General features: G+C 46.6%; 1 protein-coding gene across 1 annotated transcript in view; it reads right to left on the bottom strand.

Annotated features, from left to right (window-relative positions):
• Positions 1 to 7,881, bottom strand: part of Asxl1 (ASXL transcriptional regulator 1) — a 55,341-nt gene extending 47,460 nt beyond the window's left edge. The window contains exon 1 of the mRNA XM_070007037.1: positions 7,344 to 7,881. Within this exon, the coding sequence (XP_069863138.1) occupies positions 7,344 to 7,400 (57 nt within the window). The 5' untranslated portion in view covers positions 7,401 to 7,881. The remainder of the gene's footprint in view (positions 1 to 7,343) is intronic.
• Between the last annotated feature and the right edge of the window lie 10,111 nt (positions 7,882 to 17,992).

Below are 17,992 nucleotides of genomic sequence, written 5' to 3'. Positions count from 1 at the left end.
ACAACATTTATCACACCTGCAATTCCTTTCATGTATCTTGACCCTTCCATCCTCAAAAGACACTAAACATCTCAGTTACAAACCTTGTCCATCTTTGTATTTCAAGAATTTAAGGGCTGGGAAGGTGGCTCAGTGGTAGAGCGCTTGCCTTGCATGCATGAGGCCCTGGGTTCCATTCCTCAGCACCACATAAGCAAAAAGAAAAAAGCTGGAAGTGGCACTGTGGCTCAAGTGGTAGAGCGCTAGCCTTGAGCTGAAGAGCTGAGGGACAGTGCCCAGGTCCAGAGTTCAGGCCCCATGACCGGACCCAAAAGATAGATAGATAAATAAATAAATAAATAAATAAATAAATAAATAAATAAAAAAGAATTTAAGTGCCAAGATAGGCAGGGTCGATTTGAAAAAGTTTACAGTAAATCCTGCTACAAGCTACTAATGTTCACTACAAGATACCATTTCTTTCTTTCTTTTTGTTTTTTTGCTGGTCATGGCCCTGAATTCTGGGCCTAGGCCCTGAATTCTGGGCCTATGCCCTGTCCCTCAGCTCTTCAGCTCAAGGCTACTAGTAGCTCTACCACTTGAGCCATAGCACCACTTCCAGCTTTTTCTGCTTTTGTGGTGCTGAGGAATTGAACCCAGGGCCTCATACATACAAAGCAAGCACTCTACCACTAAGCTACCTTCCCAGTCCCAAGATACCATTTCTTTAGAGGGATAAAATATTTAACACTGGTTTTGAGCTGGGCTGGCAAATTTTTCTATGATAATTTTTTCTTAAGAAACATGACAGAGCTGGGCACTAGCAGCTCACACCTGTAATCCTAGCTACTCAGGAGGCTGAGATCTAAATACAAAGCCAGCCCAAGCAGGAAAGTCCATAAGACTCTTATTTCAAATCACCACAAAACTGGAAGTAGAGCTGTGCCTCCAGTAGTCGAGCACTAGCCTTAAGCAAAAGAACTAAGGGACAAAAGCCTAGGTCCTGAGTTCAAGCCCCACAAACCCACAGACCAAAAAAAAAAAAAAAAAAAAGAACCATGACTGAAAAGCTACCAATTATTTAGCTAGTCAGGACAAGACCTGAAAATTAAGAGGAAACAAAACCTCTGAAAAGAGAGTTACATCAAAAGACAAAAAATATTCACTTAAAAAAGAAAGTAGCCACAGGCTGGGAAGGTGGCTCAGTGGTACAGTGCTTGCCTTGCAGGCATGAGGTTCTGGGTTCGATTCCTCAGCCCCACATAAGCAGAAAAAGCTAGAAGTGGTGCTGTGGCTCAAGTGGTAGAGTGCTAGCCTTGAGCTGAAGAGCTGAGGACAGCCCCCAGGCTCAGAGTTCAGGCCCCATAATGGACCAAAAAAAATTATGAAGTACAAAAATAAAGTAGCTAGGTGTAGCCAGGTGCCATTGGCTCATGCCTGTAATCCTAGCTACTCAGAAGGCTGAGATCTGAGGATCACGGTTCAAAGCCAGCCTGGGCAAGAAAGTCTGTGAGACTCTTATCTCCAATAAACCACCAGAAAACTGAAGTGTCCCTATGGTTCAGTGGTAGAGCACTAGCCTTGAGCTGAAGATCTGAGGCACGCATCCAGGCCCAGAGTTCAAGCTCTATGAACAACCAAAAAAAAAGTATTCATTTTATTATAACTGTATATGCCTCTAGCTTTTAGTGTAAGAACAATTCAGCAATGTTCTAGTCTCTTCCACACACTTTTTTTTTTTTTTGGGGGGGGGTCTGGTTGTGGGGCCTGAACTCTGGGCCTGGACGCTGTCCCTCAGCTCTTCAGCTCAAGGCTAGCGCTCTACTACTTGAGCCACAGCGCCACTTGTGGCTTTTTTCTTTTTGCTTATGTGGTGCTGAGGAATCGAACCCAGGACCTCATGCATGCAAGGCAAGCACTCTACCACTGAGCCGCCTTCCCAGCCCCCCACAAACCTTTTTTAAAAAAATATCTTTTATTTCAAAAGAGAAAAAATGCGTAATGTTAAGAATGGTCAGCCATGAGGCTGGGAAGGCGGCTCAGTGGTACAGTGCTTGCCTTGCAGGCATGAGGCCTTGGGTTCCATTCCTTAGCACCACATGAACAGAAAAAACTGGAAGTGGCGCTGTGGCTCAAGTGGTAGGGTGCCAACCTTGAGCTGAAGAGCTGAGGGATAGTGCCCAAGCCCAGAGTTCAAACCCCGTGATCGGCCAAAAAAAAAAAAAAAAAAAAAGGAATGGTCAGCCATGAATCAAAGTGAAAAATAAAAGGATGCAATGAAGACATCTCAAAGCCAGGGAGAATTCATTCAAGGGTAGTGCTCAATTTAAAGGGGAATCCACTTGGGTACGTCTCCCAAACTGTTTCTAATAAGCATGAAGATTTATACCTATCCTACCTCTAATATCTAGAAAATACTGTATCACATCACATTTGAAAGAAGAGTGTCACTGAGCAGAGGTGACTCACGCTAATAATCCTTGTTACTCAAGAGGCTGAGATCTGAGTATCACAATTTAAAACTAGCCCAGGCAGGAAAGTCCATAGGACTCATCTCCAATTAACCACCAGAAAACCCAAAGTGGTGCCACGGCTCAAAGTGGTAGAGCACTAGCCTAGAGCAAAAGAGCTTAAGGACATCCCCCAGGCCCTGGTTCAAGCCTATTGAAGCCAGATAGACTAGGGGAAATGAGGTAGTGTAAATTTACAGCAAATACTGGAGATATTCCTTCATGTACTTTCCTTAAGATTAAGGGTGCCGGTGGATCACTCCTGTAATCCTAGCTACTCAGAGGAGGCTGAGACCTAAGGATCACAGTTCAAAGTCAGCCCAGGCAGGAAAGTCTGTGAGACTTTTATCTCCAATAAAACCACCAGAAAACCGAAATGGCACTGTGGCTCAAGTCACAGAGTGCTAGCCTTGAGCTGAAGAGCTGAGGGACAGCGCCCAGAACCAAAGATCAAGCCCAACGACTGACCAAAAAAAAAAAAAAAAAGATTAGGGGACCAAAGTAATTTAGGGGAAAATGAAACAGGGTAACTTAAGGAAACTGAAGCCTGGTGAAGGCAACTCAGAAATACGCTATTTAGTCAAGCGCCAGTGGCTCATGACTATAATCCTAGCTACTACAGAGGCTGAGATTTGAGGATTGTGGTTCAAAGCCAGCCCAGGCAGGAAAGTCCATGAGACTCTTATCTCCAATTAACCACCAGAAAACCTGAAGGTGGCACTGTGGTTCAAGTGGTAGAGTGCTAGCCTTGAGCTGAAGAGCTCAGGGACAATGCCCAGACCCAGAGTTCAAGTCCCATGAAAGAAAAAAAGAAATAAAGAAATTTGGTATTTAGAAACATAGAAGTGCCATCTTTGCTTCAAAGAGAGATAACAGGATGTATTCCTTCCTGAGGGATGCATTCCTCACCCCAAGAATTAACACTTGTCTGACAGGATGTTCTTCCTGAGAAAAATGTTTCCCCAAACTTAAGCCACCTCCTGCCTCAAATGCAGATAACAGGATAAGGATCTATTTTAGGGCAGGGTGCATTCTTACCTGGAAACTCAGAAAGTACTAAGGGGTCTGACTAGAGCAAAGACAAAGCATCTAACTTTACATAACACTGAAGCCGGACACCCCCGCCTTTACCCTATAAATAACCCCCAAAAGTCCAAGGGGCTGTGTGTCTTCTCTGTGCCTGTCTCCTTAGGAGAGCACCAGTCTGCTAGAGTGTGCCCCTACCTTTCTGTTTGCCTTTTTGTCTGTCTGCTTGCCTGCTTGTTTACTCAATAAGGCTCAGCCCCAAGTTTTCTTATCAGCATGACTTATTCAGAAAAACTGTCTATCTCTCAACAATAAATCTGTAAAAACCAATGTGCTGGGGTATGACACTGTCGTGAAATAATCCAGATTTCTATTTTTTCTTCAGACTAAACAGTTTTTGAAAAGCTTCTCAGTACCACTCTAGGCCATTCTAAGCAATGTCAGGAGCAATCTGAAAATGCCACCAGCATACTATCACCATTGCAAGCACATCAAATTCACCTGTCAGTAGTCAGAGCTTGGTGTCTGTGGCTCATGCTTGTGACCCTAGCTACTATAAAGGCTGAGATTTAGAGGATCATTGGCTGAGGTTAACCCATGCAGAAAAGTTTGCCAAACTCCATCTCCAAAATAGCCAGCAAAAAAGCAGCACTGGCCAGGCACCGGTGGCTCACACCTGTAATCCTAGCTACTCAGGAGGCTGAGATCTGAGGATTGTGGTTCAAAGCCAGCCCAGGCAGGAAAGTCCATGAGACTCTATTTTTTTTTGAGTCCGGTCATGGGGCCTGAACTCTGGGCCTGGGCCTTTCCCTCAGCTCTTCAGCTCAAGGCTAGTGCTGTACCACTTGAGCCACAGCACCACTTCCAGCTTTTTTCTTTTTGCTTATGTGGTGCTGAAGAATCAAACCCAGGGCCTCAGGCATGCAAGACAAGTGCTCTACCACTGAGCCACCTTCCCAGCCCTGTCCATGAAACTCTTATCTCCAATAATCCACAAGAAAACCAGAAGTGGTGCTATGGCTCAAGTGGTAGAGCACTAGCCTTGACTCAGGGACAATGCCCAGGCCCAGAGTTCAAGCCCCGTGACCAACTTAAAAAAAGCAGTGCTGGAGGCATGACTTAATTGGTAGAGTACCAGCCTAGCAAGTGTGAAGTACTAAGTTCAAACCCCAGTACTAGTTTAAAAAGTAGTAATGTTGGGGCTGGGAAGGTGGCTCAGTGGTAGAAGACTTGCCTTGCATGCATGAGGCCCTGGGTTCAATTCCTCAGCACCACATAAGCAGAAAAAGCTGGAAGTGGGGCTGAGGCTCAAGAGGTAGAGCGCTAGTCTACAGCTGAAGAGCTGAGGGACAAAGCCAGGCACTGGTGGCTCAAGCCTGTAATCCTAGCTATTCAGGAGGCTGAGATCTAAGGATGGAGGTTCAAAGCCAGCTCAGGCAGGAAATTATCTCCAATACACCACCAGAAAACCGGAAATGGCGCTGTAGCTCAAGTGGCAGAGCGCTAGCCTTGAGCTGAAGAGCTGAGGGACAGCGCTCAGGCCCAGAGTTCAAGCCCCACAAACGACCCAAAAAAAAACCAAAAAACCAAAAAAACAAAAAGAGCTGAGGGACAGTGCCCAGGCCCAGAGTTCAGCCCCACAACCGACAAAAAAAAGTAATCTGGACACTGGCAGCTCATAGTACAAAGCTAGCCCAGGCAGAAAAGTCTATGAGACTCCTATCTACAATCAACCACCAAAATGCCAGAAGTGAAGTGGCTAAGATAGGAGAGCGCCACCCTTGAGTGAAAAAAAAGAAGTAGCACCCATGCCCTGGGTTCAAGTCCCAATATCAGACGTGTGTGCATGTGTGCCCAAACGAACACACACACACACACACACACACACACACACACACACACACACACACACACACAAAACACACAAAGTACTCATAATATTAAAGTAATATTTTTTGGGGGGTCAGTCAGAGGGCCTGAACTTTCGGCCTGGGCACTGTCCCTCAGCTCTTCAGCTCAAGGCTAGCACTCTACCACTTGAGCCACAGCGCCACTTCCGGCTTTTTTTTCTTTTTGCTTATGTGGTGCTGAGGAATCGAACCCAGGGCCTCAGGCATGCAAGGCAAGCGCTCTACCAATGAGCCACCTTCCCAGCCCCTAGACTTTAGAATTCTGTCAGAATATAAGTAACAGGACTTAAAGGTTACTTTCACCTGCCTCTTAACAAACTGTGGCAAGCAAATTTCCTATAGGTTTGCAAAGTCATAAACACCTGCACACAGAAAGTCAAGAGAATTTTAATGAACACTCAAGTCTCAAACCTTAAGGAAGAAAGAGCAATTTTTTGGGTTCCTTTCTGCTTCCCTTAAAGCATAACTGCTTCAAGCTGAAGCAACCTTAAAGAAATTCTGGCATTTCCAAGATTCTAAAAAACTGGCCAAAACTTTCTGAATTAAAAAAATTATGTGTTTTAAAATTTTCTAATTTCACAGCCCAAACAAAAATAGAATAAACAGAGACAAAACTTCATTCAATTACTATTTCTGTTCTGAGGACAATGTATGTCCTGGGAACATAATCTGGAAGACCAAAGCAAATTCTCTTTCTTGTAAATCGACAACAGTTTCATAAAACTCCATAGAATAAGGTGTGTTCTGGATTCCTATCAACCGCTAATATATATTCATCTTTTCCTGAAAAATACCTAGACAGAGGACTCATTTCCCAGTATGCAAAGAATCAAAGTTAAATGAGGTTCAGTCCTCATTAAAAGCGAATTATGGCCACTGCCTATGAAGTACAGCATGTCGACAGACATGTATGTGTACCATAGCCTTGCTCTGAGGAAGTCACATCTCTAAAAGTATGTGCTGTTATTGTCTTCGGCAACAACATTTTGCAAGGCCATGTCGAAAAAGTGTCTCTGCGGTGCAAATTCAAGAGGAAGCGGTTTCCCTAAAGTCTTCTGGCGCTTAGAAACCAGAATATTCACAACCCATTCAGCAGCAGCTCAAGCACTCCAGTTACTGTCTGCTCTGCTGACCCTCAGTGGACAGGCATTTTGTCTTTGTCCAACAACACATTCTTTGCAAAGTGCATCCAGTTCTCAGTCTAGTCACAGCGTTTCCCAGAGCGGTCAGCGGGCCACCTGCATCAGTCACTTGGGAAGCCAGTGAAAGTACCGTTTCGCAGGCCCTAGCCCCGATCTCCGCTTCAGTGGCTGTGAAGGGGCCCCCGGGGCACTAACGTTTTTAACACTCTCTCCAGGTGTCCGCCCACAGGGCGCTAAACTTTGAGAGCCGAGACTCGGGTTTGCAGCGGGGAGTAGGCGCCGTTCCCCGCCACACACCTGGCTCCCACAGGCAGAGCTCAGAACGCCTCTGGCGTCCTTGAAATTGGGAACGCTCTCCCACCTCCGGACCCAACCGATCACCCTACTTCCCCCGAGAAGCCCGGAAGCAGCTTCCGTCCCTTCCCGGAAATCCAGCTCCCCTGGGTGAATGAGCAGCGCTTCCTCCGACCCCCAGCCTCGGCCGGCGGTGGGGGAGGGGAGGCCGAGGCCGCGCCGCCGGAGGGGGAGGGGCGGCCCGCCAGCTCGCCCCGCCGCAGGAATTCGGGGGGTGGGGGGGGCGTGCGCAAAAAGGCGCCACAGCCCCCGCGGGCGGAGGACCCCTCCCCGGCCGGCGCTCGGGGGGCCGTCCCGGGCCGCGGCCGGCTGGCCCCGCCCCTCCGCGGTGGGCAGGGCTCCGCCCCTCCCCCTCTCCGCGGGGGTGCGCGCCGAGCCCACCCCACGCCCCCCACGGAGGCCCCCCGGGCGGCCCGCCTCACCAGACGCGCGGCCTCGGCCCACGTGCGCTCCTTCTTCCTCTTCTGTTTGTCCTTCATCCTCCTCCTCCCGGGTGGCGGCGGCTCCTCGCGGGACGTCCGGGCGGGGAGGGCTGGGGCGGCGGCGGCGGCGGCGGCGGCTCGGGATTGGGGCGGCGGCAGCGGCGGCGGGGGGCGCGTGGTGGCGGCGCGCGCGAGGACTCGGGTGCGGCCGGGGAGGGGCGGGCGCCCGGGGACCGGTTGGCGCGAGACCCGGCGCGAGGGCGGCGGTGGGGGAGGGGTGGCGGCTCCACGCGCCCGCGCTGCGTCAGTCGCCCACGGCGGCGGCGGCCCCACGATCGCTAAGGAATGCAGCGGCTCCGCATAGCCAAGGGGTCAGAGGTCACGGCTCTGGCCTCCGCTTTCCCGCTCTGCTGAGGAACTGAGTCTGGACTGGCGGCGAAGCGGGATGGCGAGATACGGCTTTGCCTTCGGCGCCCGGGTGCGTGCGTGTCTGCCGTGGGTGTGTGTGAGTGAGTGTGTGTGAGTGTGTGTGTGTGAGTGTGTGAGAGAGAGAAGAGTGAGGAGGGGGAGTGTGGGGTTTTTTTTTTTTTGAACAAAAACAAACCGAAAGGATGCCTGGGATTCGTAGTCCTAGCTGCCTCTCTAGCGTCCCCCACGCCGGAAGAATATGGCTGCGTGAAGTGCTTGGACTACACTTCCCGGCATGCTCTGGGGCGCCATCCTTTCCGCCCTCCTGTCCTCCGCTTCCGTAGAACTCAGCGAGAAAGAGAACGGGCCAATCTTTCCGGGGAAGGAGTTGGGCGGGGTCTCGCGAGGTGCGGGAATTGCGAGGCCTGAGGGATTCTGGGAAGCGTTGCTGGGAAGGGGCGGTGGCTGGGCTGTGCCGGCCGCTCTTAACCCTTCCGGTGCTGCTTGTCCGGTGAGGGCGGGTACCGGAGTGGGTGGCTCCACTCCCCGCTCTCCCTTTGTTCCTAAGCAGGTCTTACTCTTCTGTAGGTGACAAGAAGCAGGCAGGGCTTTCTTTCTTGTTCCGCCTCTAAATGACTCGGTGCCACATACTAAGAAAAAAAAGACTCGTTACCAGTCAAACGGTTATTCCACGGTTGACCTAAACGGCTCCCCACTTCCTCCCTCGGTGCATTTGCAGAGGCTGCACCTGCGGCCTGCGGCGTTCTTACCACTGGTGAACTTGGACTCTAGGGCCATGCAGACAAGAATACATGGGAGTTTATTTTTTAGAAGGCACTGGAATCCTAGCTGGGCTAGTCAACCCCTCAGCCTCAATTTTCTGATCTATGTTGGTCTAATACATTATTGGGAATAAGATTAATATTAAATATCCACAAGCTGTGAGTGTATTAAGGAAGACCTTGACATTACAAATTGTTGTAGAGCAAATGCTTAATACATTGTAGCTGTTAATAGCAGTTGACAATGGACAATGTACTTGGTCTCTACTTCTAGCCTTGGTTGCAGAGCTTTAAAGGGATGAAATGAAGTTTGGAACATCCAGCACGTACATAAATTTCCTGGCATATTTGTTGAATCAAATGGCCAGAAATACTTCCATAATCAGCCCAAACTTTGTTGATGGTCTGCTCTCTTAGAGTGTAAAATTAGGGTCACTGGCCACTTTTGAAAAAACCCTGCTGGGGGGCTGGGAGTTTAGCCCAGCGGAAGGGCGCCCGCCTGGCGCGCGCAAGGCCCTGGGTTCGGTCCTCAGCCCTGGAAAAAAAAAAAAAAACCCTGCCGGGCGCCGGTGGCTCACACCTGTAATCCTAGCTACTCAGGAGGCTGAAATCTGCAGATCACGGTTCAAAGCCAGCCCAGGCTGGAAAGTCCGTGAGACTCATCTCTAGTTAACCACCAGAAGACAGGAAGTGGCATTGTGGCTTATGAGCTGAAGAGCTCAGGGACAATGCCCAGGCCCAGAATTCAAGTCCCATGACTGACAAAAAAAAGGAAAAGATCCTGCACTCCTGAGGTTGGTTAGCACAAAATCAGTGCCGAGAAAAGACAGGGAGCAATGCAGCCCCACCTCTAACATCACAGCTCTGTAACCCTACTTCTAACAGCCAGTCAGCAGGCAAAATCCTGCAAAGTGAATAGACTGCAGGTGAAATAAAACGTTATAGTTTTTCCCCTCCCATTTTCACACAACCCCCTCTCTGCCCACAAAATTTGTTTTGAATTTTTTTGGGGAGGAGGGGGTGGGTACTGGGACCTGAATCCCAGTCCTTGCTGCATATTATCTAAGTGTTCTCTACCACTAAACCACAAACCCAACTCTTTTTTTCCTTTTTTTTTTTTTTTTTTTGCCAGTTGTAGAGCTTGAACTCAGGGCCTTTACACTTTCCCTGAGCTGCTTTTGCTCAAAGCTAGCACTATGCCACTTGAGCCATAGCACCACTTCCGCCTTTTTCTGTTTATTTGGTACTAAGGAAGTGAACCCAGGGCTTTATGCATGCTAGGCAAGCACTCTACCACTAAGCCACATTCCCAGCCCCCAACTTTTTCAAAACGTGTTTCCCTTTATTTTCCCAGTCTACAGCTGACAAGTTTCAAGTGTTTCTTTACAGCCTTATAACCCTACAAACATACACCTGCAAGGAATAACTAGAGAAGATTCACTATCATTTTGCATGTTTTAGAGTTACAAGTAGTGTGGCAAACAAAATAGAGTCCTCCTATCACCAAAATTAACCAATCTCTAGTATCCAGAATTGATATGTCAAATTTAATGACAAAAAGGACTTTGAAAATGGAATTTAGGAAATTAAAATAGGGAGATTACCTTAACATTGTAATTACATAGATTTGAAAAAGCAGAAGAGAAAGTTGAAGTTTTGGAGAGAGGAAGCAGAAGAATGAGATGCAATTTCTGCTTACTATTGCTAGCTCTGAAGGTAGCCACAGCCAGAGACTGTAACCCTCCTCCAGAAGCAAAGAGAAGCCTGCCAAGAGTCAACAAGTAAACCAGGACCTCAATCCTACAACCTATTGGAATCCTGACAATCTGAATGAGTTTTGAAAGTCTCCAGAAAGGAATACAGGCACCCTGATTTCAGACTGAGATTTAAAGCAGAGACCAACTTAGCTATGCTGCATTTGGATTTGTGGCCCACAGGTAATGCAAGGTGGTTTTGTTTTAAGTCGCTGGGGTGACTTGTTGTTGTTGTTGTTGTTGTTGTTTGAGCCTGGGTATTGTCTTTGAGCTCAAGGCCAGTGCTGTACCACCTGATCTACAGCTACATTCCAACTTTTTGGTCATGAATTGATTATAAGAGTCTCAGAATTTCCTGCCCAGGCTGGCTTTGAACCACAATCCTCAGATCTCAGCCTCCTAAGTAGCTAGGATTACAGGCATGAGCCACCAGTGCCTGGCTGGGGTGACAATCAGCTAATACAGAGACTGTGGAAATTCATTTCTTCCAGCAGACACTTCTGTGACTCTCACAGTTGGGTCAAGTTATCAGAAAATCCAGATGTGACTATTATCAAGGACTCAGCCCTTACAGAATCAAACAGAAACTAATGACAATATCATCGGAAAAACAGTATACACAGGAGGCTGCACATGTGTTGGAAAGTTGGCAAATTGTTTTATTAACCTTAAGTAGTTGTATTTTGTTACTTGGACTTAGTTTATTTTCTTGCCAGAATCACTAAAACATAAATATTTATATATTGTGTGATTTTTATCAGAATGCTTTTCTAACATTATCTTTGGAAGTCAACCCAAATACCATGGGCAGTATATGATAAACAGAACTGACATTCAGCCCCGTTCAGTTTGGGGATGAGTCACTGTTCTCAAACTCACAAAGCACACATGCAAGAATAAAAGCAACGAAAAAAAAAAAAAAGAATAAAAGCAACAAACATACTACTAGCAGACACCCAGGAATTCCCAAAAGGACATGTGCATCTTTGAACCTACTTACAAGGTTATATATTACCACTGGCTCTGGACAGCAGGCCTAGGTTTGAACCTCTTTGCTATCTTTCTTCAGTTGTGTGGCCTAGAGCAAGCTATGAAAGCTCATTAGCTCATTGCTATCACTTAGACAGCTGGATACAGCAAATTCAAAGGGCAATCCTGGCCCAGTAGCACATTCCTGGTTACTTGGAAGGATACTGCAGGGGGATCACTTAGCCCAAGAGTCTAAAACCAATCTGGATGCCAAAATGAGATCCCATTTCAAAAAATAGCTGGTGCTGTGGATCATGCCTGTAATCCTAGCTACTCAAGAGGCTGAGATCTGAGGATTGTGGTTTAAAGCCAGCCTGGGCAGGAAAGTCCATGAGACTCTCATCTGCCAATAATCACCCAAAAAGTTGGAAGTGGAGCTGTGGCACAAGTGGCATAGCATTAGCCTTGAACACAAAAGTTCAGAGACAGTGTCTAGGCCCTGAGTTCAAGTCCCAATACTATCACAAAAATAATCAGATTTCCTTAACTTCTAGAATAGCAGATCTGCAAATGTAGAGCTCTCCTGGATCCTCCTACATTTCATTTCTTGGTATGACTTTTTATTTATGCTAGCTAGTAGCATTGCTGGGGTTCATCATCCTATCCCCAAAATCACAGTTTTGGCACATGGTAGTCATCCAAACTGTTGAACAAATGACCCTAAATGATTAATGCAGAGAATATCTTAGGCATGATTTCTCATTTGGAACCAGTCCAAGGAGACCTGGGAAAGGCTAAAATGATTTTTACCCAAACAGATAGATGTAAGTTGTGAAGATGATCAGAAAAAAAGACTTCATGACTTCACTGTTCTCATTAAGTCACAGAATCTGTCCACATGAAGGGTGACCCTAACTCACGGCTCACCTGCCACCCACCGTCATTAAATCATGCTGTTCGGTCTCTTATGCGGTTGGAAAATGTAATTACATTACTGAAATATTTAGTTATCCCTCGAGTAAAGCATGGATGATTTGGATGTTATTATTTTCCACAAAGTATTACATTGTTTTCATTGAAAAGTGATTTTCATTTCAATTACAAATTAGAGCATTTATTTATTTATTTATTTATTTTTTTGTTGGGGTCCGTCGTGGGGCTTGAACTCTGGGCCTGAGCGCTGTCCCTTAGCTCTTCAGCTCAAGCCTAGCACTCTACCACTTGAGCCACAGCACCACTTCCGGCTTTTTTCTTTTTGTTTATGTGGTGCTGAGGAATCGAACCCAGGGCCTCGAGCATGCAAGGCAAGCGCTCTACCACTGAGCCACCTTCCCAGCCCCCAAATTATAGAGCATTTAGAATTTGATGATGGTAGAGAAGAGTAATTCTTTCGTCTTTACATTTGTCACTATTTCCCAAACAAAAATGAGTATGTGCCATATTTATGATGGAAAAAAAATAAGGTTTTCAAATAAGGTTAAAAATAAGGTTTTCAGGGCTGGGAAGGTGGCTCAGTGGTAGAGCGCTTGCCTTGCATGCCTGAGGCCCTGGGTTCCATTCCTCAGCACCACATAAGCAAAAAGAAAAAAAGCTGGAAGTGGCGCTGAGGCTCAAGTGGTAGAGCGCTAGCCTTGAGCTGAAGAGCTGAGGGACAGTGCCCAGACCCAGAGTACAGGCCCCATGACCGGACCCCCCCCCAAAAAAAACAACAACAACAAAAAATAAAGGTTTTCAAAATAAGGTCAACAGTGGAAGAACATCTTTAATAATAAATTTTTCGGGGGGGGGGGGGGCTGGGAAGGTGGCTTAGTGGCAGAGCACTTGCCTTGCATGCCTGAGGCCCTGGGTTCGATTCCTCAGCACCACATAAGCAAAAAGAAAAAAGCCGGAATTGTAACCCCTCTGTACAGTATGTTCTCAAATAAAATAAAATAAAATATAATATAAAAAAAAAAGAAAAAAGCCGGAAGTGGCGCTGTGGCTCAAGTGGTAGAGCGCTAGACTTGAGCTGAAGAGCTGAGGGACAGCTCCCAGAGTTCAGGCCCCATGACCAGACCCCCCCCCCCAAAAAAAAAAAAAAGAAAGAAATTTCTCAGGGCTGGGAAGGTGGCTCAGTGGTAGAGTGCTTGCTTTGCATTCATGAGGCCCTCGGTTCAATTCCTCAGCACCACATAAGCAGAAAAAGCCAGAAGTGGGCCTGAGGCTCAAGCGGTAGAGCGCTAGTCTACAGCTGAAGAGCTGAGGGACAGCGCCCAGGGCCAGAGTTCAGGCCCCACGACCAACAAAAATATAATAATAAATTTCTCCCTTCACATTGCTTAAAAGGATTTCTAAGACCCTTCAATGGTCTCAAAGGATGACTCACACTAGTTTTTTGTTGTTTTTGTTGTTGTTGTTTTTATCAAGATTGAGGAAAATGACAGCTCCATGCATGATTAGGGATTCCAAGTGAAGCTTGCATGACCTCACTAAGGACCCATCCAATTTTTTTTTTTTTTTTGGTCCAGTTGTGGGGCCTGAACTCTGGACCTGAGCGCTGTCCCTCAGCTCTTCAGCTCAAGGCTAGCACTCTACCACTTGAACCACAGCCCCACTTCCGGCTTTTTTTTTCTTTTTGCTTATATGGTGCTGAGGAATCAAACCCAGGGCCTCAGGCATGCAAGGCAAGCGCTCTACCACTGAGCCAACTTCCCAGCCCAAGGACCTATCCAATTTTTAATCTCTTAGTGCTTGAAAGAGGTTCTCAAATCTCTATAAATCCTTTTGGCCTCAAATTTAGGCCATTTCCTCTACTCCTTCCTCTTCAAATAAAGGGGTAGGGGATGCCCTTTAAAGTGTATTTTAGCACCAAAATGTCAAGAGCAATGCCAAGGTGAGGAGCCTGTTTCTGTAATAAAAGCTTCTAACTTAACACCTCACCCCTAAAGGCCTTTTCAGCCTTCCTTTAATGAGCTCTCATGAGCAGATGTGGAGCTGAGGGCTTATTGGGAGCTTTTTACAAGCCTGATCCCTCCAATCCCACAGCACCTTTTGAGGAGTTTGGGCAAAGCAGGAGTGTCAGTAGAACCTGGGCATGTTCCCAAGATCTCACAGTTCTCAGTTGCTGGAGGCAGCCATTAAAACCTTAAATTCTTACTCAGGCCCTAAGTAGTAGCCCACCTCTAAAATGCCCCCAATAGTTCTCCCCTCGCCACTCACAGCTTTCCCAGGCCCTTCCCACACTGAATGGGGCTGAACTGTATAACCAACAGGATTGATTGCATGGACATGACCCTGTGGGGCTACACTGAAAGGCATTGCAACTCCACCTTCTCTGGATTCATACACAGGGAAGCCAGCCACCATGTCACAAAGTCACTCAAGCAACCTTATGGAGAAGTATACATGACTAGAACCCCAGACAAGTTTGAGATGACTTTACCATTGGTTGTCAATATTGACTGCAACCACAACTTCATGTGTGACCCAGAGCCATAGTCCCCCAAATAATATCAAACCTCAGAAGACACACAGTGAGACCAAAAGAGGATACTTTTAGGAGAGAAACACAAAGGTGCAATGCCTATGCGCCTCTTTATATATCAAATGAACTCCCAAAATACGGAAACTTGAGATCTCTTTTATTTTGTTGACAATTCTGTCTTCTTTCTATATGGTGTATTTGCATAGGTATCTTCTGGAGGGCAGGGAGGGCACAGTACTCAAGGAAAAAATGGTGAAAAAGGGCAGCAGTGGAGCTCACTAGATGAAATGAACTATATAATTCATGTGGAGACAAGAAGGAGGGAAGGGAAGACACTGTGAAAAGAAATGTACTCATTACCTGATTCATGTAAATTGTGATCCCTCTGTACATCACCTTTATAATAATAAATAACAAAAAATTAAAGATGGAGGTGAGGAGGTGTGGGGGGGAGATGGGAGGGCAAGGATGGTAAGAGGAAACAAAGGAGGAGGCAACAATGCGTGATAAGAAATATACTCATGGGGCTGGGAAGGTGGCTCAGTGGTAGAGCGCTTGCCTTGCATGCCTGAGGCCCTGGGTTCGATTAAGCAAAAAGAAAAAAGCCGGAAGTGGCACTGTGGCTCAAGTGGTAGAGCGCTAGCCTTGAGCTGAAGAGCTGAGGGACAGGGCCCAGGCCCAGAGTTCAGGCCCCATGACCGGACCAAAAAAAAAAAAAAAAGAAAGAAATGTACTCATTACTTTGCTCATGTAATTGTAACCCCTCTGTACAGTATTTTCACAAAAAAAAAAAAACTTAATAAAAATTTTAAAATTAAAAAAGTAAAAAAAACCTAAAGACAAAGAAACTGAGATAATAAATTGTATCCAAGGCTGGGAAGGTGGCTCAGTGGTAGAGTGCTTGCCTTGCATACATGAGGCCCTGGGTTCAATTCCTTAGCACCACATAAGCAGAACAAAGCCAGAAGTGGTGCTGTGGCTCAGGTGGTAGATCTTTTTTTTTTTTTTTTGTCGGTCATAGGGCTTGAACTCTGGGCTTGGGCACTGTCCCTCAGCTCTTCAGCTCAAGGCGAGCGCTCTACCACTTGAGCTACAGCGCCACTTCCGGTTTTCTAGTGGTTTATTGGAGATAGGAGTCTCACGGTCTCTCCTGCCCGGGCTGGCTTTGAACCGCGATTCTCAGATCTCAGCCTCCTGAGTAGCTAGGATTACAGGCGTGAGCCACCGGCGCCCGGCTCAGGTGGTAGATCTTTAGCCTTGAGCTGAAGAGCTCAGGGACAGTGCCCAGGCCCAGAGTTCAGCTCCCATGACCGACTAAAAAATAAATAAGTAAATAAACAGTATCCAATCACTTAAGTTTTGAGGTAATTTGTTACCTATCAACTGATAACTAATACACAGGACTTCCCTCTGATCACCTCTTATGTGAAATCTGTTAAAAAGAAATGAAGAAAGAGAAAAGAAAAGCCTGGCAGAGTAGCACATTCGTGCAATAGCAGCTACTTAGGAGGCAGATACTGAAAGCATCATAGTTCAAAGCCAGACTGGGCAAAAAAGTTATCAATGTTCTATTTTAACCAGTCAAGTAGGGTGTGGTGGCTCATATCTAATCCTAACTACTGTTAGAAGGTGAAGGTAAAAGGATGGTGGTCTGAGGCCAGCCCTGGGGGCAGTGATGAGGGGGAAAGCATGAGTACTTACCTAAAAAAGAAAAAAAAAAAAGGTGTGTGTGGGGGGAGGTCTGAAGGGGAGGCTCAAGTAGTATAGCACCTACCTGACAAGCCTGAGACTCTTAATTTCAACCCTAGTACTAAAAGGAAAAAAGAAAAAGAAAAAAAAAAGGAGGGGAATGAAGAAATCATTCTGTATAAAAGCAACATCAGGAGAGTGGAAGTGGTTTCATCGTGTGTGTGTGTGTGTGTGTGTGTGTGTGTGAGAGAGAGAGAGTGGAAGTGGTTTCATCGTGTGTGTGTATGTGTGTGTGTGTGAGAGTGGAAGTGGTTTCAGTGTGTGTGTGTGTGTGTGTGTGTGTGTGTGTGTGACTGGGAAATGGAACCCAGGGCCTCACACATGATGGTAGGCCTGTGCTCTACTACTGAGTGACACCCCCAGGTCAATCCAAGTTTTAACTACCTCTTGTGACAAGCAGAAGTCCACAGAGCTCTGACTTGAGCTCAGATATTGCCTCTTCCCCAATCCTGGTCCCCAGACCCCAGCACCATAGGACCTGACCCAAAGCAGGTGTGGGGTGTATGGTAAAGCTGGTCTTCAGGGGAAAGCAAGATGGGGGCTGCAGTCATCTAGGATGCCTCCTGGATCATCATTTCTCCAATCAGGTTTTCCCTGTTGTCCTGCGCTCAGTACCCACCCCCTCTCCCACCATTCAAGATATGAGGTAAATTACAATTCAAGTTGATATTGATGATGGCTTCAATGTCTGCTCCAAATGACTGTCAGACAGGCAAGATCAGAAACTGCTGGCTTAGCCATTGCCCTGCCCTCCAACCTTGATGCTTTAAAAGACTGCAGAAATATAGCATGGGGCACCTTCTTTCACTGGAACTGATAACCTACCACTGGGATGTGAGCTGTCATGAACCTGGAGACTTAAAGTCCAGCTAGGCATAAGCCTTGCCTTACAGGGATGGACACAGCAGCACCCTAACAGAAGCACCATAACCAAAGCCTGCAGTGCTGCCAGGGTTGAGAAGGGAATGGCTCCCCAAGCTAAGGTGAGCTAGAAAAAAAGTTACTTTCCAACTTAATAACTGTAGTTATTTTAGGTGAAAAATAAACATTCAAAAATTACTTCAAGCCAGATGAAGTTATATGCTCCTGTAATCCCAGCTACTCAGAAGGCTGAGGCAGGAGAACTGAATTTAGGAACTTTCTCATGTACCAATAATATTGCCTTTAGAAAATGGTAGATTAACAATCTTGTTCCCAAGAGCAATAAAAATATTATACCACATCCATGCCAGGGGCTCATATCTGTAATCCTAGCTACTCAGGAGGCTGAGATCCTAGGATCACATTTCAAAGCCAGCCAGGACAAGAAAGTCCCTGAGACTCTCATCTCCAATTAACCACCAAAAAGCCAGAAGTAGAGCTGTGACTTAAGTGGTAGAGTGCTAGCTTATGCAGAAAAGCTCAGAGAAAGTGCTCAAGCCTAGAGTTCAAGCCCCAGGACCAACACACACACACACACACACACACACACACACACACACACACACACACACACACACACACACACACACACACACACACACA

The sequence above is a fragment of the Dipodomys merriami genome, unplaced genomic scaffold (assembly GCF_024711535.1).
Source record: "Dipodomys merriami isolate MVZ:Mamm:240054 unplaced genomic scaffold, mDipMer1.0.p SCAF_7, whole genome shotgun sequence".
Taxonomy (NCBI): domain Eukaryota; kingdom Metazoa; phylum Chordata; class Mammalia; order Rodentia; family Heteromyidae; genus Dipodomys; species Dipodomys merriami.
Note: the sequence above shows the minus strand (reverse complement) of the source record. Positions and strands in the feature narration are given on the sequence as shown.